This window comes from Vigna unguiculata, chromosome 6 (assembly GCF_004118075.2).
Source record: "Vigna unguiculata cultivar IT97K-499-35 chromosome 6, ASM411807v1, whole genome shotgun sequence".
NCBI lineage: Eukaryota > Viridiplantae > Streptophyta > Magnoliopsida > Fabales > Fabaceae > Vigna > Vigna unguiculata.
In genome coordinates this window covers 28,636,443-28,658,978 of record NC_040284.1, presented here as the reverse complement: position 1 = coordinate 28,658,978, position 22,536 = coordinate 28,636,443, and the positions used below count along the sequence as shown (strand labels likewise).

At 30.6% G+C, this 22,536-nt stretch overlaps 3 protein-coding genes across 4 annotated transcripts; all 3 read left to right on the top strand.

Moving 5' to 3' along the window:
* Positions 1-3,263: 3,263 nt before the first annotated feature.
* LOC114187327 (protein trichome birefringence-like 11) lies at positions 3,264-5,833 on the top strand. Its single transcript, XM_028075546.1, has 4 exons — positions 3,264-4,051; positions 4,707-5,096; positions 5,178-5,336; positions 5,403-5,833. The coding sequence occupies exons 1-4, from the start codon at positions 3,600-3,602 to the stop codon at positions 5,752-5,754; spliced, it is 1,353 nt and encodes a 450-aa protein (XP_027931347.1). The 5' UTR covers positions 3,264-3,599; the 3' UTR covers positions 5,755-5,833.
* Positions 5,834-6,267: 434 nt separating this feature from the next.
* On the top strand, positions 6,268-10,199 carry LOC114188999 (3-dehydrosphinganine reductase TSC10A). 2 transcript variants are annotated; one of them, XR_003605543.1, is made up of 5 exons: positions 6,268-6,884; positions 7,455-7,602; positions 8,402-8,692; positions 8,893-8,977; positions 9,876-10,199. XR_003605543.1 is itself a non-coding variant. In XM_028077694.1 (4 exons), the coding sequence occupies exons 1-4, from the start codon at positions 6,360-6,362 to the stop codon at positions 9,893-9,895; spliced, it is 984 nt and encodes a 327-aa protein (XP_027933495.1). In that variant the 5' UTR covers positions 6,271-6,359; the 3' UTR covers positions 9,896-10,194. The 2 variants fall into 2 exon arrangements, 1 of the variants encoding a protein (XP_027933495.1); XM_028077694.1 differs by lacking the exon at positions 8,893-8,977 and having other exon boundaries at positions 6,271-6,884; positions 9,876-10,194.
* An 8,575-nt stretch (positions 10,200-18,774) lies between these two features.
* Positions 18,775-19,957, top strand: LOC114187029. Its single transcript, XM_028075133.1, has 2 exons — positions 18,775-19,276; positions 19,398-19,957. Exons 1-2 carry the CDS (start codon positions 19,154-19,156, stop codon positions 19,626-19,628), a joined length of 354 nt encoding a protein of 117 aa, XP_027930934.1. The 5' UTR covers positions 18,775-19,153; the 3' UTR covers positions 19,629-19,957.
* The last annotated feature ends 2,579 nt before the right edge of the window (positions 19,958-22,536 follow it).

The window sequence follows — 22,536 nt, the reverse complement described above, 5'->3', positions numbered from 1 at the left end:
TGATGGAGGGGATATCAGTGAAGCCTACAAGTAAGGAGTGCTTGTTATTGTTAACATTTTTAGATTGCAGTATTTTTAATATTAAGAGCAGGAGAAGTAGTAATGTATGATTGTTTTCGATGTTATAGCTGTCGGGCTTTCTGCTTGGAATGTTTACTAATTTGGATAGTTTTGCCGGGTTCAATTCACAATCCCCTTTCACAATGATGACCCTGCAACAAATCTATGGCTTTCTACTGGTTGGATGATTGATTTCAACATCTTGTGCTTCAATCAATTTCATGATTAATTATAATTTCTTTGCCTTTCAAAAAACAATGGTGTGAATTTTTCCTCCATGATTTCCAGAAATTGATTTGGAATATTTGCGATGCAAATTAATTTCTAATAATATTTGGAAATTATTAAGGCGCTATTAGGCCTTTTTTCAAACTGCATTTTTGTTGTCCTTTAGTCATCCATTTTGAGACTATTGCCATATAATTAGTACACAATTTAGTCCTGAAAACGGCATATTGTTTATCTTTTATCCTTGAATATATATTTAGCTCTTTAATTAACCGTTGCATCAGGCAAGCAAAGTTACTGGCATGACAAATTAGATTGCACGTCTACTGTTTAAATCACTTGGAGAATTCCTAAACGGATTGATTCACAAAATTGGATCAATTTGTCAAATTTTCCTCCCTGATTTCATAAGCCTAAATTATCCTTTTCTGACACATAACAGAACATGTGTCCCAACTGTTATCAATCAAACCCATGCAATTAATGATATGATGAAGTGGAAGCATTTATCGGAATGATAGTGGTGTTATGAACTTGTTGACTACGGAAAAAGGTTATGGATTATGGAGTGTTAGAAGTGACTGCGGGCTAGAGCATTTAAAGCTTTATGAACAAACTTGCAAGGAGACTACAAAAGTTTTTATATTCGACATTTAAATGGACATATCAAATTTGGAATGTAGAAGTTTCACATGTTGAATGCATTAACCTAACTGAATTTGAGGATAACATTTATGTTAAGACAAAGAGGGAAATAACCCTTCCTTGCGAAGGATAATGAGAGGGATGAGATCATGAAAGCTAAGGATGTAAATCTAGACATCTTCGTTCTGCTTTAGCCCGCATCGCATTTGATAGGCAAGAAGGGGGTCGGATTGGCCCGTCCCTTATAAAAAATGCAAGTTAATTTTTATGATCCATTATGCATAATGTTTGGTTCATGAATTTGTAAGTTAGCCCGCAATCTATATAAGAATTTTAATAATTTTATTTATTTTAATTAAATTAGTATAAATAATAATTTCTATTAGTCTATTTCTTAAAATAATTTTTAAGTTTTAAGTTTAAATTTATTGAAAATAGAAATGACTTTTAACTAGACTGAAATAAGAAAAGAAATTTAAATGAGGGAACTACTTTTAGATAGTTTAAAATCGGACGAGCAAGCTATATTTAAATGGATTAGAGAAAAGACGTGAATGAAAAGTTGCTTAAAAGAAACAAACAAAACCTATTGTATTTAAAGCTGTCAAAACGAGCTACCCGACCTACCATTAGTTTGCCACTTACTGAGCCAACTGAATCCACCTCACTTATTAGTAAATCAAAAAATTTTGAACCTGGCTCAGCCCACTACAGATTGGTGGGTTAAACGGATTGACTCACTGGGTCACTAAATTAAAAAAAAATACAAATTTTTTTCTTCTGTCCCAAAAAGACTAATCTATAATTGTGATTAAAATTTAAATAAACTTCAATATAATCCAAAATAATGTTCAATCCCAAATACAAACCAAAACCACAAAAATATTAGGTTTGCATTTGCCAACCCAATATGTTGGCTAAAAAAAGCAGTCTAACCCAATCCAAATACAAACAAAGGTGGGTTGGTGAGCCAAATCGGATTACCACGAATTCAACTCGGGTGAGTCGGATTCTTGGTTGACCGCATCAAAAATTACCCTGCACTAAAATTTGTAAAAGAATTTCAACTTAATCTGATTCAAACTTGTGATGGATTGGACTGACCTACAAATTTTAATCCACTTTAATAGTTCTAATTATGTTGGTACTAGTATTATTGAATTTTATAAATTTAAGTCAATACATGTTAACCTATCGTTGACCTGTACAAATTATTGTGAATTATGCGAGATAAATCTAAATAGACCAACAAACTAAAATACTCAACCTATCCTACATTTTTTCTTCCGAGTAAAGCCGACCTGCATGATCCGTCTTAGGTTATCATTCGCGCTAAAAACTTCACTAAATCAGCCTTCCACTCTCATATATTTCATTTCTCGGGATTGTTCTCTTCTTACGGACAGTTATTGTCTTCATAGTACATACTTTTTCTGAATACAATATATCCTAAGGTTGCTCTCCCAATTATTTTGTACCTTGCAAACATCAACAATTATTCATCGAATAACATTCTCTTTCTCCTAATTTCTCCGAATTGATACATGGTTAACAATCAAAGAATTAAGATTAGCGTGAGTATTTATTTAAAATAATATTAAAATAAAATTATAATTATTGATAAAATAAAAAGCTTAAACCACACAAAATGAACAAGAGGAAGTAAGTAAATCAACTTAAACATTAAAATATAAATTATTCATCGCATATATTTAAGTGATTAAAAGCCATTAATGAACCATGTTTTATATATTTATATCATATATTTATTAAAACCAAAATAAACGACTATTTATAATGGTTACAAAATAAAATTATTAATATTTTGTATTAACGTCAATAACTTGCATCCTTAAAGTAAACCGGCGTGGCGGTGTCCGGTTCATATATAAAATGAAGCCATTGACCCACGCTCCACGCTTCCGCGCATGAAACCACGTTCCAATCCAAAGTCCAATTCCCCCACTCTCTTCCAACAACGCGGTGCACGTCTCTGTAACCGTTGCTCACTTCCTCCATGTTCTTCCAAATATTAGACTCGTATTTTTTTCCGTTTTTAATTTAAATTAAATTTCCTATTTTGCCATTTGAAAACAAATCATCCTCATTGCTCATTTCCTCCATGTTCTTCCAAACATTAGACTCATATTTTTTCCAGTTTTTAATTTAAATAAAATATCCGATTTTGCCATTTGGAAACTCATCCTCACAAATAGACAAAGAAAATAATTCAAACACACAATATCCTCAGAACAATGAAAATTTTTATTACTATTATTGTAAAAAATAATGAATGATATTCAAAACTGACCCATAAATAAATATAGTTAACAAAGGTGATAAACTCTTTAGTCAAATTGTGATTGGAGAGTACTTTTTAATATGAAGCCATGCTGTAGCTTTTTTTCTTCTTGATCAACCATAAATATTTATTTTCTCTTTTGGCTTTGCATACGCGCCATATTTCTTCAACTCACCCATCAAGTAAGGTTTAGCGAAGGGGCCAATGAACATTCCTTGCATGCCACCCTTCTGAGTTTACAAAGTTGTCATCTTTCTTGTCTTTTCTCATCACTCTTCACAAGTTCAACCGTTATTACAGGAACACCACTCTCACAAATTCTAGAATTGCGGAATTTGATTTTCCTCTGTCTATACTCAATTTGATGTCTTCTAAGAGGACCCCAGAGCAATACGTTGAAGCCATGCCGGTGTTAGAAACTTTAAGGAGGGTGAAACGTTTAAGGTTGTTTGAACCTTCGGTTAGTGTTGCCGGGTTTTCTCTGGTATCTGCCTTTATTATATGCAGCTTCTTCTACTTGGATTATAAGGAAGTCGCTGGAAGGTTGGGGTTCTCGGGTCAATCTGAGAGGGTTAGTTGGTGGCACCAGAAAAGGGGTTCCGTTGAGGAACGTGTGCATAGAGTTGAGTTTCTTGGAGAAAAGGGTGGTGAGTGTGATTTGTTTGAGGGTAACTGGGTTTGGGATGAAAGTTACCCTTTCTATGAATCAAAAGATTGTAGCTTCCTTGATCAGGGATTTCGGTGTTCGGAAAATGGAAGACCTGATTCGTTTTACACAAAGTGGAGGTGGCAACCCAAAGCTTGCAACTTGCCCAGGTACACTTATGCTGCTCCTTTTTGTCCTTATATTTCCCATTTTTGCCTTGAAAAACGATAAAAAATAAAATAAAATCACGAAGTACAACAGACCCTCCGTTATTCATTGTTTCGAGTACCCTTTTTGCTACTGAGAAATGTTAGCTCCATTTCCATTCATGCAGTCAATGTCCAGTTTTCAGTATTTGAAACTCAGAATAATATTTTTCTTTTTTTTTCAAAAAAAAAAAAAAACAACAAAAGATAATGTGTGACTTTTCCAATTTTAATAATGTTAGACTTAGCTAGTGGTGTAAGACTAATCTAGAGACACTCTATTCTGACTTAGTATTACGCTATTCTTATCCGCGTCTTTTGAGAGTGACGCAACTATTGGGTAGCAACGAATTTTTCCTTGTATTGTTTTATAAGGTAGAGATATTTCCATAAATATTTGTTAAAAAAAATATAAATATATTATCTTGAAGTCAATAACCACATTTTATATAACAATATGATCAGGTTAGGTGAACACTATGGCTCGTCTTTCTTTTGGATTCAACAGCAACCCCCCTTCGATCCTTCCTATATTAGTTGCATGGCCTTTTCATTTATCTTAGGTTGTAACATTGTTTCTCTGAACTAAGAACATTGGACTTCTCATTAATAAACACAGATTTAACGCAACAAAGATGTTAGAAAAACTGCGAAACAAGCGCCTGGTGTTTGCTGGGGACTCAATTGGGAGAAACCAATGGGAGTCACTATTATGCATGCTCTCTGCTGGAGTTTCTAACAAGGATTCAATCTACGAAGTAAATGGCAGTCCAATTACAAAGCACAAGGGGTTTTTGGTGTTCAGATTCAAGGATTATAACTGTACAGTGGAATACTACAGATCTCCATTTCTTGTATTGCATAGCCGGCCTCCTCCTAAAACCAATGAAAAGATTAGGACAACACTGAAGTTGGATCAGATGGATTGGTACTCTTTGAAATGGAGAGATGCAGATGTTTTGGTTCTTAACACAGGGCACTGGTGGAATTATGAGAAAACCATAAAAGGGTAACTCATTTCCAACCTGGCTTTGACATTCATCCGAAGAAAAAACATGATTGATTCTTTTTTTTTCTGTAATTACTCCAGGGGCTGTTATTTCCAAGAAGGTGTGGAAGTGAAGTTGGAAATGAAGGTAGAAGAAGCATATAAGAAGTCCATTGAAACAGTGTTGAACTGGATACAAAATTCAGTAAATGCTAGGAAGACTCAAGTTTTCGTTCGCACTTACGCCCCTGTGCATTTCAGGTATGTAAATTGGTTTAGAATATCTGAATATGCTTAAGTTCATGGAAACTAATATGTATGATGCAGAGGTGGTGATTGGAGAAAAGGTGGAAGCTGTGATTTGGAAACACTGCCAGAGCTTGGATCCTCGTTGGTGCCTAAGGATAACTGGTCACAATTCAAAATAGCCAATTCTGTGCTATTAGCACACACAAAGAGCAATGAAGTTTTGAAGTTCAAGATATTGAATGTAACTGAGATGACGGCCCAGAGAAAAGATGGCCATTCATCCATATACTATATGGGCCCGAATGCAGGCCCAACACCTCTCCATCGCCAAGACTGTAGCCACTGGTGTCTCCCTGGCGTACCAGATGCTTGGAATGAGCTACTCTACGCATTGTTCATGAAACATCAAACTTTTCATAGACAAAACTAGCAATACACATGTCAAGCATATACTACATATAGCATTTCTTTTTTTGTTTTGTATAGATTCTTTGAATATTTTGCATTACAAAGGTATATAAATCAAATTTATTTTTTTTGTTTAATTTAATTCATTTAGTCTATATTAGTATATTTTTAAATGTATTCTTTAAAATATTAAAAAATAGAAAAAAATCATGGCAGCATACAACTTCTAAAAAACGAGGCAACCTTGACAAATAAAGTGACTATCGTTTGTTAATTGTATTGTTTTCAAAAAGAATTGTTTTAGAAACAATATATTGTGTAAATATACAACTTCCAATTCTTAAAATGAAATAAACAAGTATCTATACTAATAAATATATTAAAGGTATAGAACTAAGAAAAATTTATTTTCTAACATTAGTTAATATATAAACAATAAAATATTTGATTACTTTCTAATTTTCCTTCCATCTTCGATATATATGATTCTTATAGAACAAAATAAAACAATCTTATTTGATGAAAGCACATACTCTCAGTACTTAAATAAAATAAAAATGGTATACAATTTTCAAAGTCGCATAGACTTTTTCTCTGAGTGGGGATAGTTTCGAAGGCGCATTATCAATGGCGGACGCATACTTCTTTCTTTTCTTTCTTCTTCCTCTGCTTCTTCTGGTCGTGCTCTATTTCCTGGTTAAACCGCGATCGGTGAAGATCCCTATCAAGAATCGGCACGTGTTTATCACGGGCGGATCCAGCGGCATCGGGCTGGCTCTGGCACACCGCGCGGCGGCGGAGGGCGCGCGTGTGTCGATCTTGGCGCGGTCGCCGGGGAAGCTGGAGGAGGCGCGAAATGCGATCCGGCTGGCGACGGGGATCGAGGTGGCGGTGTTCTCGGCAGACGTACGGGACTTCGAGGCGGTGAAGCGCGCGGTGGACGAGGCCGGGCCAATCGACGTGTTGCTGCTGAACCACGGCGTGTTCGTAGCGCTGGAACTGGAGAAGATGGAACTGAGTGAGGTAAAGTTCACCATGGACGTCAATCTCATGGGAACATTGAATCTCATCAAGGCCGCGCTGCCGGCAATGAAAAACCGGAAGGACCCGCTGCCCGCTTCCATTGCTCTTGTTTCCTCACAGGCCGGTCAGGTAAACCTGCACCTCTTTGCGCCCTCTGTTATTTATGATCTGATAATCTATCTTGTGAATTACTATTGCTGGGTTTATACGTGTGAATTACTTATTTGGTTGTATATATTTGCATTTTATAGGTTTTAGTTTGTATAACTATGAACTAATAATTATAGTCCTAGTGTATACTCCGTTTAATTCGACTTAGGCTTTGCTGACACTAAAAATTGTCCAGATTAAACTAATAAAAAAATTATCTGTTGGAACTAAAGCGAGTTAAGCAGTGTATGAACAAATACTGAAATGAGTAGTTTCTAGGTGCAGGGACTAAGTGCATGTTTTGATTAATGTTTGCAAAAGCAATTCTGGTCTTACTTCTTAAGACTAAGACAATTTTAATGTGCAAATGTGCTTATCAGAATAATCAACATGTTACAACTTTTACTTTCTAAACTCAGTTTGAAACATTCCCAACTGAAAACCAAACATAGCCGCTGCTAAAACAAAAAAATTTAACAGGTGTATCGACTAATAAGTAATTAAACTTTATTTTATTTATACTGATGTGGAATTTGTGTTTATGTTTAGGTGGGCATTTATGGTTACGTTGCTTACTCAGCGAGTAAATTTGGTCTCCGTGGTTTAGCAGAAGCATTGCAACAAGAGGTTATAGCTGATAATATTCATGTTTCTCTGATTTTTCCTCCGGATACAGATACTCCAGGATTAGCTGAAGGTAGGTATTGAATTGGATGTTTGAGTTTATTTCTTGACACCTCTTACTTTTTCTAGTTTCTACTTCATTTTTCATTGTAAATAACCTCAGTTTGTGTAAAGCTCACCGTGGAAGTCGTGTACTTGCTGTGACTCCTTGAAATTACTTAGGGTGTGCTTGATTTCCATTTCCAAAAGTTTTCAAAATGTAACTAGGCAAGTTGCTCAAATACCTGGTGGCGAGTGTTGCAAGGCACGGAGCATACTGTGAAATTGAGGAAGATGAACAAAATGAAAAGAAAAGATGGCAAATCTTGCATTTCTTTCTGTATTTAGTTTTTAAGCACTTTTTTAAAACAATTTCGTAACATAACAGATTTTGGATGAGAAGTTGATTGTAGAGTAGTGTGCAATCGTTTAAGAAAATAACTTTTAAAACTGAACAATGTAAAGAAAATCAATTGGGCCTTAAGTTTGTTACACAGAATTCTGCATCAATTGCGGATTTAATAATTCCAGCTCCCTTATTATCTGAATATCTCTTATTTCTTTACGTGATCTAAATCCATACATTTGACTGATGTCATGGGGGATGCTATTGTATCAATCCTATTACAAACTTATAGAGATTAAAGAATGAATAATTATTGCTTAAGATAATAAGTTTAAATCCATGATTACTAAATATCCACTTAGAGTTCATGAGTATAAAAATAGGATTGTTGCTTTCAGTTTATTAAATGTCTGTTTGTAGCATCTCTTTTGAAGTCTTTGTATCCTGTAATCAAAGTGAAGTATAATCTGAAAGGTTACTTTTACAGAAAACAGGAGAAAACCGGAGCTCACCAAAATCATTGCAGCCTCATCTGGTTCTATGAAAGCTGAAGAAGTGGCTCAGAAAGCTTTGGATGGTATAAAAAGTGGCAGCTTTATCGTTTCTTGCAATTTGGAGGGAATTGCGCTATCCCTAGCAACTGCAGGTTTATCCCCTCAGAGGTCCTTCTTAATGGCCTTTGTTGAGGTGGTTGCTGCTGGAATCCTACGGATTGTTGCACTAGGCATGCAGTGGACTTGGTATGGAAGTATAGAGAAATATCACAGCCAAAGGAAGGGTAAGTGCTGCAAAAAGTGATATTGGAAAATTATTTTAGTTTTTGTTAATTTAATTCGTATCTGTCCAATCATCAAAAGATTAGTAATGCTTTACTTATTTAATCTATTGCCTTCTATACTTTGCCCGCTTTTCAACTTCGTTTCTAGAGTTAGAAAGTTATTGGACCCTTACATCTGATTGGCTCCCAATTTTGACCAGCTATCCGTCATCTCCGTTAATTTGTGTCGGCATAGCAAATGGTGTGAGATTGGGAGAATCAATTTTGCCCGATTGGACCAGAGAGGTGACCAAAGTGATATTGGAAAATTATCCCTTAGTTAATTTGTGTCCGCATGGCATCAGTTAGTTAGTGCTATAATAGCATACGGTGAGTTGATGTGAAGATGATTTTGCTTGCATGTATGGTTAGGTGACCAAATCAACCCATTTAGAAACTGTAACCAACAAAATTTAGGGATGGAGAATGGGGGAAATGTACAAATTTGACTAAACTTGTCCTGGTTTTCAAAGTAAAACTTAGTACTCATCTGTGTCTTCGTAATATAAATTGAATAATTTTTTTATGAAAGATAAAAATCTCAATAAAGAAAACATGGTATTATCAAGAATTGAATGTTAGTACACATTTTCTATTAAAATATGGATAAATTCAGACAATTTTCATGAACATGTAGTTATTTGTCATCTCTAAAAGGATCTAATTCAAAATTGGGTTAGACGCTTCAATGTGGTTACTTAGAGTTTGCCTGGGAAATCCTGTTACGCTCCTGGGCTTTAGAAGTATAGTGTTATATTTGGGCAGTCTTTTTAAAGTTAATTTACAACAGTGCTTTTATGATTTTATTTTCTTTGCTTAAAATTTGAGAATGGGTCTATAACAGATTGAAATAAGATTGTTATTATTATTATTATTTTTTATATACTTATCTTTTTATTTAGTATCTGTCGTTTGATTCCATATAGTGACTGTGGTTCATGCACTCTTATTAAACACGTAGCGAACAGCAAATGATATAATGTTTGAATTCAAAAGCAATTAGGACATTGTAAAAGTTTAGGATGTTACTTTTATCTGGTGGAGCCCCTTAAGGTATTACTTGTACCCTGTTAAAAGGTTAATGTTAATTCAAATGAATTCCCCAGCTAAAACTTGTGAAATTGATGATTTATCATTCTGACAGGTTCAACCCGGAGTAGCTGAAACAGAGCCCTGTGCCCCATTTTAGGAGTTATATGCAAGAAAGATACTGGATTGGATCTCGATAAACATCAAGTTGATTAAGGCTTTTTCTTTTCTTTTTTCAACTTTTCTTCCGTTTTCTAATGTTTCCTAACATCTGTTAAGTAAAGACAGGTTAAGTAACTTGTTCAGGTTGAGTAATACGCTATGGATTGGATAGGATTGATGTATATTTTCTTGAAAAAAATTTGGTCCTCAGTTTTATTTTATTTTTTTACATTTTGATTTTGTTCGGCAATAATATTTTGTCCTCCATAAAATTTTAGTTTTGTTTTGAGTTTTGTTGATATTTTTTTATTTCAAGTCATAACTTGTATGTTAATTTGATCATATTAGTATGTAAGTAATATGTATATCTAAAATTACTTTGTTTAACACTAAAATTACTTTGTTTAACACTAAAATTACTTTGTTTAACACTGAAGTAGATAATGTTTAGTTCTTTCAATTAGGGTTTGGAGTTTTTTTTCAGCATTCTTTTATTTGTCAAGACAACTAAGACGAAGAATTCAGAAAAAAAAAGGTCTTATATCTTTTGATCTTATTTCTCTGTGGATTTCATTATGAAAACGGAATTAAAAGAAATAATGCATGAAGAAATCTTGTGTAAAGAAAATAGCATTGTTTTTACTATACATTAATTAATTCTTTAAACAAACATTATTTTTTAAAAAGTACAAAGGTTATCTTACTGAAAATAAATTATTTTTCTTAAGGATCATTAAAATTTTATTGGATTCTAAAAGTAAATGAAAAATTACATGTGCCAGACTTTCTTAATAGCTAACATAATACTTAGGAGATATATCATCACTTTGATATATATATATATATATATATATATATATATATATATATATATATATATATATATATATATATATATATATATATATATATATATATATATATATATATATATATATATATCATTAAAATAATAAGAATCAAAAAATTTTATAAAAGTTGAAAAAAATATGAAGAATGATATCTAAACGTAATTTTACAAGGGGTAAGAAAGTTATATAAGTCTATTTTTAATCACGAATTTTTGAGCAAATAAATTATTAAAATTTTAGGGTGATTAGCAATTTAAACATTTAATTTAATCAGATCTCTTTAAAAGGTCATATATAATTGTAAAAGAAATTCTGTCTATACGTAGCATTCAATCAATAAGTTACTGTTATTAATCAATCAATATTTCTAGTCATATGTTCTTTTAGAGAATAAAAAAAAATTAGGATTGACTTAAGTTTAGATTTGGGAAGTCTAACACTAAATAATTTATTAGTATAAATAGGACTTACATCTTTTTCCTTTATTATTTTTTATATATAGATTGCTTTTAATTACTGTAATGTTATTTTATTACTTGATTATTTGTGTAAAAGCATTTTTTTTTAATATTTGGATATTTATTATTTGAGAGTCAAATTATTGATAAATCGATTAATTTTCTGTCCTTTGATTGATCCTACTGCACTTTGATGTTTAAAATTTTCAAATTTAAATTAATGAATTAGAATCTCGATATTTAAATTAATGAAAAATTGTGTTTTTAAAATTTATATTGATGTAAATTGTCAAATAACATGCACCTCTTATGACAGACAATGAAAAATGACTACTTCCAAAAGTGTAAATAAATACCTCATTCATAAAGTGGAAAGGATAAGCATACATCATTGTGATGAACTTTCCTGTTAGTATTAATTAACTACATGATATTTTGATTGTATTAATTAAACTTGATGGAAAACTACATAATCTATATATAGAAGAAGCAACAATACTTCCAATAACTTCTAAGAACACTATATTAGAAATTAATCAAGCTACTTAAGCTTGTCCGATATAACCATAGCCATGAAATTAAAACAGTTAAGAATTCCGGGTTCTTGATTAATTGGTTTGTAAATAGTTAAGAACACATGAGGAAGCAGTTCTTGGAAGCACCAGCTGGCATGAGACAACACATAGAAGAAGGACTAAGAAGTACTAACTCAAGTGTTTAATAATGTTCATTTACCTTTCAACCTTTGTCTAAGAAGCACCAACCATATACGGCAAAATCTAAAGTCAAGTGTATGTGTTCAAAGATTTTTAACCTAAATACAAGTTTGTGAAACTATTCATAGATTGGTTAGTCAATACAAATTGGTGCCGTTGTTTTGCTTAGTCACCCACAAGCACACGACCGTGATTTTTGGCCATTCTTTTGTCTCATTCTTTTGTCCCTTCAAATCAAAATACCTTCATCTTCATATATTGTTTATTCAATTTCTGATACAAAAATATGTACATAAATACGTGTACCACATGACAGAGAATGATTAATACCCTTCAAACTTCTTTTACATATTGAGTGAACATGCATTTGATCTTTACAAAGAATGAAAAATAGTCCTAAAGAAACACTTAAACTTGTACCGTGGACTTGTGAGTCAGCTGTGAAATCTGATACACGTGTATCATATATATGTCATTGAGTTTTACAAGTCCTTTCCAAAAGTCACGATGGATCAACTATCATTGTTTTAAAATTTTGAAATAAGAGTGTTGTCAACGTCTTATGTGATTGAACTCAGGTTTCATTAATATTATATCTTTCTTATAAAACTTTTTATGTAAAACCTAACAAGTGAGAAGGACATTGACACTTGTTAGAAATTCAATAAATATTATTCTTTTTAGAGTAAAAAAAAACAGGGTAATTTAATTTAAAATACTAACATATATTATTAAAATAGTTGCACCATAGTATTTTTATTAGTGTGTTAAAGTATCGTTTTTGAAGCATGAAATATAAGTTCAAAAATTCGAACTATTCATCTTTTCTCTGACTCGGAAAGTAAGGAACGGTAATAGGTATTAAATTTTGTTTTCATTATATTCATCATACTAATTATGTATCCTTTACTATCCTAATATGTCACGCTTCCTCAACTATTCAACGCCAGATTTAATGTAATGTAACCTTCAAGACCATGTCAACGTGTATCATAATAGCTTCTAGACAGATTGGTTACAATTTTTTTAAAATACAATATATTATATGAACGAATTATTATTTAACTTTATTAAACATGTCATATTTTATTATATAAAAATAAATAGTATGATTTAAATAGATTTAAAAAGTATTCATGTGTTATGTGTATATCACTCTAGAACTTCATTTCTACTAGTAGAAAAACAATTAAGTTAATATGTTTTGTTTAGGAAATGGATTTTCTCAAGTTATTTTTTCACGTGATCATATCACATGAAAATTGTATCTATCCTAATAAACAATCTTCACATAATATAATTATGGAAAACAAAATCAATATAAGAGAATATTTTCCCGATTTGCCACTGTATTCTTTTCTCTTCCAAATACTTTTATGTTCGGTGCTATTTGTAGACAATAATATCATGTTTATTTTTGCTTAATTAATAAGTCACCAAATATATGCTTGCTGGGTGATTTTTACGTTTATGGTTGTGCCATTATTATATTATTACTATTATGAAAAAAATCAATCATTATTATTGTAAGTAGTATACCCGTGACACAATAATTGCAGTTTTAGTAACATGAAAAGAAAATTAAATCGATTGATTTTTTACTTTCAAACGAAGTCCTTTTTTGTTAAAATTTTTCTGGGAAGTTAATATACTTTAAAAAATGAAGTTATTTTGATAAAAAAATAAACTTAAATTTTGAAATAAAGTTTGGAAAAAATGATGTATTATTATTAAATTGTGTTAAAAGAACATTGAACTTAAAGTACAAACAGAGAAAATTATTGTTTTTTACGACAACGTTATAACTATACCTGCACACGGCATTAACAAACATATGTCAATAATAATTAACATAGCTTTGACAAAAAAGTAAGATAATATTTGAGTTAAAAATTAAATGAAATGTAGTTTTCTAGATTTGAACACTCCTCACTGTTATATATGGTGCTGTTCAAGGAAGGTTCCTCTCCCTTTCATTTGGCCATAGACATTGACATAATATCAGATGTTTTGTCTTTTTGAACTATTCAGCATCTTCATCCAAATGTGTGGATATGAATATTGTTTCAAAGTTTATAATCAATTACAGACAAAATAAAAATATTTTTAAATTATAATAATAAAAAAACCAAAACATCCAATGAAAGACATCGCTAGTTGCTTGCTTCATATGGTTTAAATATAAATTGTAATAAAACTAAGAAATATAACATAATAAAAATTAATCTGTATAATTCTTTTCATTTACTAACATAATATAGTTGTAATATATTTATGTTAATCCCTTTCAAGATGGTTTACATGTTAATCATTTCTAGCTTTTATGAAAAGGTTGATAAATTAGAGAAATAAAAAAAAAAGTTTGAGTAAATTAGAATTAATTTTCTTATGAATAACAATTGAGGTGATTAAACTAAAAGCACAATTTTTTAAGAAAGTAGTTAGGTCATTAAAGTTAAGTAGTGGAAGTGAGGACCTGATATTTTGCTTCTAATGAGCTTTGAGAGACGGTGAAGTTTTCTTAGAATGCTAAAAAAAATGGAGATTTTCCAACGTAAACAAAAAAGTATACAATAAAACTCTAATGTTGGGACGTAATAAAAAGCATTAAGTTTGTGTGAGTTCGTGTTAATGGAAGAATGTCAACCTAAGTACTTAATGAAAATTATGGAAAATATTGGAAATGTGTTTTGACACGAATATAGATGAATTGACTAAAAGCGATGTCATAATAACTAATGGTAAAATACGAGTCATTGATATGCTAATAATGGATCAAGAGACAAGATGAAGGATAAGGATATTAGAATATAATTTTGCTAACATGCATGGACACCATATTTATTTTCAAAATTTTAAGTCCAAAAAAATCTAAAACACTTCATGGAAAAGTCTAATAATATCTTGAAGTTTAACTAATTTGAATTTTCCGATAGATTTATGATGACTTCAAATATACCGATTTTAATATTTTAAAATGTAATAAATATAAAAGTTACTGATTATTTATTTTATTAGATAAATAATGATGCAATTTATATATAATTTTGTTACTCTTCCAAAATATTCGAGGAAGTTAATTTGGTTTGCTTCTATTCATCCAGGAAAAAAACGTTTGTTTTATGAAACTTATGCATAATACGTTTTTGTTATAAAGAATAAAAATTATGCTATGATTTCCATTTTTTATTCCAATCCTTTATTTCTTAACATGATTTAGTGTAGGTCATTAATTTTTTTAAATGAAAGATAGTGGTAAATTAATCAATGATTTACATTAAACCACATCAGGAGTAAAAGATGAGAGACAAAAAATGAGTCATATTTTCATTGTCCTATAAACAAATACATGCTAGACTGAATTTATGTTCTGTTTGTTCTCTTGATAAGGATAAAGAGAAATTCATTTAACATATTTTCTTTAAATGTTAAAATGTTTTATATATTTAATTGTTTTTATTAAGTTTATAAGGAATTAGAGTTGTCAACTTTTTTTCAAAGGAAAGATATTGGTAAATTAACCAATAATCTACTCTAAACTATATCACGGAGTAAAAGATGAGAGACAAAAAAATGAGAATCATAGTATCATTGTCCTATAAACAAATACATGCTAGAAGACCGAATTTATGTTCTGTATGTTCTCTTGATAAGGATAAAGAGAAATTTATTTAACATATTTTCTTTAAATGTTAAAAAAATTTATATATTTAATTGTTTTTATTAAGTTTATAAGGAATTAGAGTTGTTAACTTTTTTTTAGTAGCCCTAGCCCCTATGGAGCTAGGCCCCATTTTTTTACCCACGCATTAGGGGGCTTTTCCAAAGTCCCTAGGCCCAAAGCCTCCCAAATAGTGGGTTGGGAAAGTTTAGGACCTAGTTAGCCCCTTGGGTGAACACGTTTTAGATCACATCTTCTTCTAGTTCAATTTTTTTTTGGTTAAATGTGTTTTTGGTCTTTCAACTTTGAGTACAAATTGGAATTAGTCCCTCTTCAAAACCTTCAGCCAATTTAGTTTATTTTTTAAAATTTTATTTGACGTTTTAAATGTGTTTCTCAGTTAACATTGAAGCTAACATTTGTCAAACGGTGTAAACAAACTAAAATACTATAATAAAATGTGTTTGAATATCAAATAAACTCAATAAAATTTCGTTAAAAGGATTAAATACATGCATTTACAGAGTTGAGGGACTAAATTGGTTCAAGGTTTCCAAGAAAGATTAATTTCAATTTACACTAAAAGTTGAAGGACAAAAAATATATTTAATCCAAAATTCTTCTATGCCGTGAATATTCTTCACATTTAAAACAATTCCTCACCTTTCTCCTTCGGTGAACGTGTTTTTGTAAACATGTCTTCTTTTTCTCCCACATATTCTTCACCTAAGTGGGCTTTTAAGGGTTTTTTGCCCTATGGGCCGGACCAAATTCACAGCTCTACAAGTAGTGTGTGGTTGAAACTTAGTTAGCACGGGTAACTTATTGTTGACTGTTGAAAATAATATATCTTGGAAGGTTCTACATCGTCTAAGATAAATTAATTTCAATGACGTTAAGTTTATGGTATTTTTTGTCCCAGTCAAACACTCTTTAAGTTTGTATTTGACTTTTTTATACTCTTGAGGTCAAGGTATAACTAAGATCGAGATTATGAGTAGGATTGTAAATGATTCATATAATCGTAAATCGTGATATATATATATATATATATATATATATATATATATATATAGAGAGAGAGAGAGAGAGAGAGAGAGATAAATAATTATTCGATTTGATAAGGAGTAGAAATTAATCTAATTTTATTTGTTGAAATGTTAAATAACATGTATGATGTATGAAAATAATTAATGTGATAAAATTTAGAAATAGAAAAGTAATTAAAATAAAACAATAGAGGAAAAATAAATCAAAAAAGCAATTTGTCATCAATCTTCATAAATAACATTAATATAAATGTCTTTATACAATAAATAATAAATAGTAACATTATAATTAATAAATACAAGAAGTAATAAATACTAACGTTATAATTAATAAATACAAGAAGTAATAAATACTAATGTTATAATTAATAAATACTAAACATTATTATGCTTTGAGTATATACAAAATTGTGGCTCCAAAATTGAGAAATTTTAATTGTATTTATTTTTATTAAGAAATAAAATATATTTGTATTAATATTTAATTTAATTAGGTGAAATGTGATTGTGTGACCGATAACACATAAAAATGTAAATGTTTAATTACTCATCAAACAATAGGAACACGTAGTGCAACAGAAAATTCAAACAAAAAATGACGATTTACACGATTTTACAATTTTGTTTGATGATCCTACTGATCCTACTATATTATCTGTATTATGATTATGCGTGAGATTTGACTCATATATACTATGTAAATCGTAGGATCTCATGCTTTTACGATTTAAATCTCGATTTAACTACCTTACATGTAGTAGAATAATGTGAGGTTTGTGTTACTTTTTTTTTTAGAATGTGAGTGTACTTGGAGTCAAACACTGAAAGTAGTCTATATGTGATTGATTTGGTAGAATTTTATTTTATGTTAATATACTCGATGATTGCGATCTTCCACATCAGAAAATATTAATGATTTTTGAGTTAACACTTATTGATATTATTTATTTATTCATTTTTTCAAAATTTGTTTTGATTATTGATAAAATATTTTTCAAATCACTTATATTATTGGGAGTTATTTTTGCAATATGGTTGATTGAGTTTTATTTTATCAACTCTTCAATTTATGTCATTAAATTTATTAAAAATAATTTCACTTAATGTTGAACGACAGTTTCATTAATCAACATAATAAAGTCCTAACATACTATTAAAATATAACATTACTGTTAAGAATTAAAAAAATTTATTGAGGTCAACGACTAGAAAATAACTGTGAAGAGTATCAATGAAGAAGTTCAACGTTAAAAAGCGTTAGTAAATATCAATCAAAGAATAATAATTGTCAAATAAGTCAAACGTTTCTATCCTCTAGAAACATTTTGAGAAGAAAAAAATGTGAGAAAACAAACGTAAAATTAAAAATATAAATAATTCAAACTTTTAATTTTTCTGATGAAATCTTAAATCTTAAATTTTAAAATTTAAAAATACTTATCTTTTAAGAGTTTCTTATATCCATGTATTAATTAAATTAACGACTAAGTCATGAGGTAGGTTCCTTATCCGAAAATCATTTGACGTGCAAATACATGGACTGTATTGAAAACAGAGGTAAACAAAGAAAAAGAAAAAAATATTAATCAAATCACAGGAATGTGGACTCATATCTACAAATCTTAAGTTTCCAAGCTCACGCGGTTCACCTCACGTGACAACCGACAAACACTAAGTCCAACCAAGTTGAAAATTGGGACTTTCATTAGCCACTCAAAGCAAAAAATCTTCCAAGCATACTCAAAACAAGCTGAATAACTAAAATTTTTAATCTAACTTTTTTCTACATACACTTAGTTTAATTAAAAGTGTTTATTAATTAATCATAATTTTTGAATGTATATTATTGAAAAATAAAAGTTTTAGGCTAAGGTGTGGGTGTTGAAAGAAGAAACAGTGGTGTTAGAATGAATGGTGTAGATTCTGGGGGACCCTGATTGCAAGTGGTTAAACAAGTAGATCCACCGACCTATGGAAGTAATATTTGTGTGCTTGGTTTAACCTTAACCATGAGATGATGGATATAGGGATAAGAATCTCTGCGACAAATATTCATTTGTCGCCTATGCATATGAAAGGCTTTGAATAATGTGAGCCATAACTTACTGTTTCATGAGATGAGATGAGATTAGAGATTGGAAAGAGAGATAAGCAACCCCATCCTCAACCATGTGGTTTCAAGATTCAATATCTGGACATTGGTTGTAACCTACTTTTTCCTTCTAACTTTGTGATGAAATAGGATAACATCACTACCATTTTCCATCATGCCTCTGCAACCCTTCTGTAGGGCTTTTGCCAGATTGGCCAACTGTGACCATGACCCCACAAACCCACATCACCCTTTCTTCCCTTTTTTTTTCCTATATAAACCTCTTTTTCCTTAACTCATCCAAAACACAACAAAAGAGAAACAAAGAGAGATTGGAAACTCTTGTACTTGCCTTCATACCTAATTAGGAAGCTTTTTTTGGTTCTCACTCGGATCAAACGGACATGGAGGTTGCAGTTGAACTTGAAGATGACCTATTTTTTGCAGATTTGAGCAAGGAAATTGCTCTCCTGATCATGGATGAAGATGAAGACCATCTCGATTCTTCTCCTCCTGGTTCCCTTCAGGTTCTTTTACCACTTTCATCTCTTCAAACTTCAAACTTCAAACTTCAAACACTTGCACCACCATAGTTTTCCCCTTCTTCTTCTTTCAATTAATCTTAACATGGTTAAACTATTTTTTCAGGCTTTTTCTGAGGCAATTTATCCTCCTCCGCAGTTTGCTTTTCTCTATGAGCACGCTTTGAGGAGAGAAAGCAAAGGCACGGGTGTGTTTATCCCCCAGGCAACACAGCCAAGAAGGAAACAGAGGAAAGGAAGGGCTGGTTCACATGCAAAGCATCAAAAGCAGTCTCAAGATACCAGAACGGTTTCTCATGTTCCTAACAAGAATTCTTTCAAATCCAGAAATGGCTAAGGATAGTATCACACAGATCCCTGTCAAAACCTGCATAATCTTACAAATTCTACTGATTAATTTCTTTCCCAAGTTTTAATAATTCGTGGATCTGATTCTTTTGCCGGCCAATAATGATATGGGTAGTTAATTTGTATTCTTTATATATATATATAGGTTAGTGTAAATGGGAAAACCATATATACCAAAATATTAGACATGGTGTAGGAAGGTTCACCCAAGGTTTTGCTTCCTTCCTCTGCAGACAAGCATTTCATTGTTATCTTATCTTGTTTCTTGTCATAAGTTTGTCATGGTTGCAAAGATATATTATTGTTCTTTTATTCCCACTTTTCCTTTCTACTCCCTCTATACACTGCAACTTCATCCTTTCTTTTTCAACTTCTATATATCTTGGAAATGAAAAAGAAAAACAAATGAAGCTGAAGTAAAATTGTGATTAGAATGATTTTTTTCTTTTCTGATCGTTTTATTATATAATTTCTATAATGTTTTTACTTACAAATTATGCACAAGTAAAAATTAAATGTGATTATTTATATTTTTTAAAAGTTACAGAGAAGCCATTAACAAAATTTAATATTTCTATCAATTCGATGTGCGTCATGGAGTAAGTGAGACAAACTTGTTTAAAATTATATTTACTTGATAAAATGACATTAATCAAAATTTAAGTGAAGTTATCCTTTTCACTTCTGGTTAAATTATTATTATTATTTTTAAAATGAATTTTGAAATCAAACTGAAATTGCGTTTTTGTGATATTTGTGTAAAGAGAGCACAAAATATCCTGAACGAAACCTGCTATTTTTTGTCTAGTCTAAAGCATCTCTCCACCACGAGTTAACCGACGAACTATTCAGAAGCGTGTTCTATGTAGAAAAATAGTACCAATTTTGAATATAGCTCATATATTAGAAACGGAGTTAAATTAACTTGACTTTATAAAATTGGTAAATTGGTTTCTTTCGTTTACTTTTTAATCATATTTGGCTTCCACCGCTGACAAATAACATTACTTTTTTTTTTAATTATAAAACATTTTATTTTAAAGTTTTGCATTTGGATATAAAATTTAGTTCACATAACTGTTGGTTTCAAGTTAATTCTATCAAAATTAATTATGCTTAATTTTAAATCCGTCGGACCCTATAATATTATTTAAAATGAATTTATGCATTTTAATTTAGGAAAATATAACTAAGAGATCCATGGAAAAGTTAAGCTTATAATAATTGTTTATTTAAGAGAGCATTTTCATTCATCATATACTTTTATTCCCTGACAAACATTCATTAAAAGAATTGACAGAAGTTATTTTGATATGGATTTGTGGATCCTATGAGCATGTTCCATTGAAGAGTTTGGATAGCGAATAGTGAAGAAAAAGTTTGGAACCGTTGCTTTCCTGGAAGAAAGACAACCGAAGAGAAAAGTCACAAAAACTAATATAGTTTTCACTTTATCGTTTACTAGATCCTATTAGAAGCGATGCAAAAAAAAAAAGTTGTTTATGATTGCAAGCATAAGCATTGGGCTTTGCTTATTATAATAAACCTGTGAATCTTCCAGGCAAGATCTGCTGTCTAAGAATGCTTCTCCTTTCTTACAAGTTACAACAATTTTCCTTGTGGCCGACACTCTCAAGAAAAAATGAACTTGTTTATTTTCTCCTTTTATTACAAATTTTGATATTTTTCTTTTCATTAAAGGGTGCATGTTGCAACCAAGAAGACGTTAACTGAGAACCCTCATTTTCTTCGCTATAAATAATTGAGGGACACACTGAAAGGTTCATTTATAACACCGAAGAGACAAGCCCATGGTACTACCAAAGTGGCAGGGCTGTTTTCTAGATTTTTAGGATATTCGAAAATTAAATTTTAACAATTTTCTTTTTCAATTTGAATAGACATCTTTTAAACTATTTTAAAATATAAAAAAATTAAAAAAATTAAAAAAATTATCAAAATTTAGTTATTAAAAAATTACCACTTTTAAATGATATCTTTTTCCGGTATGCATTCCCGACATCAACAGGAATATTATGAGTATTATTCATCGTCTTAATCCTTGTTTTGTGTCAATGACTAGAACTTTTAGATAGGAACATGTATAATTTCACTTCAATTTCTAATCTTTTCAATACTGTCCATTTTATATATTTCGTATCTAACTAAACAATTCTTATTTATTCTGCACGTTTTTTTTTTCTTTCCACATTTTTTTTCCAAGGATGTAAGTAAGAATCTTTAAAGGTTACGGATCATATCCCACTTAGAAATTCTCTTCTCTTATTTCCAACTTTCCAATCTGTTGCCATAATTTCACTTCTTTTATAAGGCCTTCGAATACTTCCTTTCACGTCTTACAATTTTTTCTGCTCATTTTTCATCTCTTTGTAGTGATTTCAGAGAAAGTTGATAGAAGGTGGTGATTTGGTTTAATAGAAAGACACTGGATTTAAGTAGAAAGTTTACTATTAATAGGGATTGATTTGATTGAATTAATAGTAGGTTGTTTTTAGTATAATGTAAACATTATCATTATGTGTATTTTTTAAAAATATAAATATTTTGTTTTAAAAAATAGTTGAGAAATAAATTATTTCTTTCAAATATTCTTTTTAAATATTCTTTTTAAATATTGTTTATTAATTTTTAGTAATAGTTATAAAAAATAAAAATATTATATATGTGAGTAAATTAGCAATCTATGAAACAACTCTTGCAAATCCATCCTTTTCTCTTCTCACATTTCATTTTCTCTTTCAAAACTTTCCTTCCATATCATTACAGATTATCTCAAATTACTTGAAACCAAATACAAACAACATCTTAAATTAACCCTCTTAAACTTTCACAAATAATAAACTATATCTACCAAATAAAGTATTAGTGTAAAAATA

What these genes read in the sequence shown, in the direction of transcription:
- LOC114187327 (XM_028075546.1), top strand. Translation starts at nt 3,600, where the DNA reads ATGTCTTCTAAGAGGACCCCAGAGCAATACGTTGAAGCCATGCCGGTG. An exon ending in TATGAGAAAACCATAAAAGG is followed by an intron (nt 5,097 to 5,177) that starts GTAACTCATTTC and finishes TAATTACTCCAG; the next exon opens with GGGCTGTTATTTCCAAGAAG. An exon ending in TACGCCCCTGTGCATTTCAG is followed by an intron (nt 5,337 to 5,402) that starts GTATGTAAATTG and finishes TGTATGATGCAG; the next exon opens with AGGTGGTGATTGGAGAAAAG.
- LOC114188999 (XM_028077694.1), top strand. Translation starts at nt 6,360, where the DNA reads ATGGCGGACGCATACTTCTTTCTTTTCTTTCTTCTTCCTCTGCTTCTT. An exon ending in TTTCCTCACAGGCCGGTCAG is followed by an intron (nt 6,885 to 7,454) that starts GTAAACCTGCAC and finishes GTTTATGTTTAG; the next exon opens with GTGGGCATTTATGGTTACGT. An exon ending in TACTCCAGGATTAGCTGAAG is followed by an intron (nt 7,603 to 8,401) that starts GTAGGTATTGAA and finishes TTACTTTTACAG; the next exon opens with AAAACAGGAGAAAACCGGAG.
- LOC114187029 (XM_028075133.1), top strand. Translation starts at nt 19,154, where the DNA reads ATGGAGGTTGCAGTTGAACTTGAAGATGACCTATTTTTTGCAGATTTG. An exon ending in CTCCTCCTGGTTCCCTTCAG is followed by an intron (nt 19,277 to 19,397) that starts GTTCTTTTACCA and finishes CTATTTTTTCAG; the next exon opens with GCTTTTTCTGAGGCAATTTA.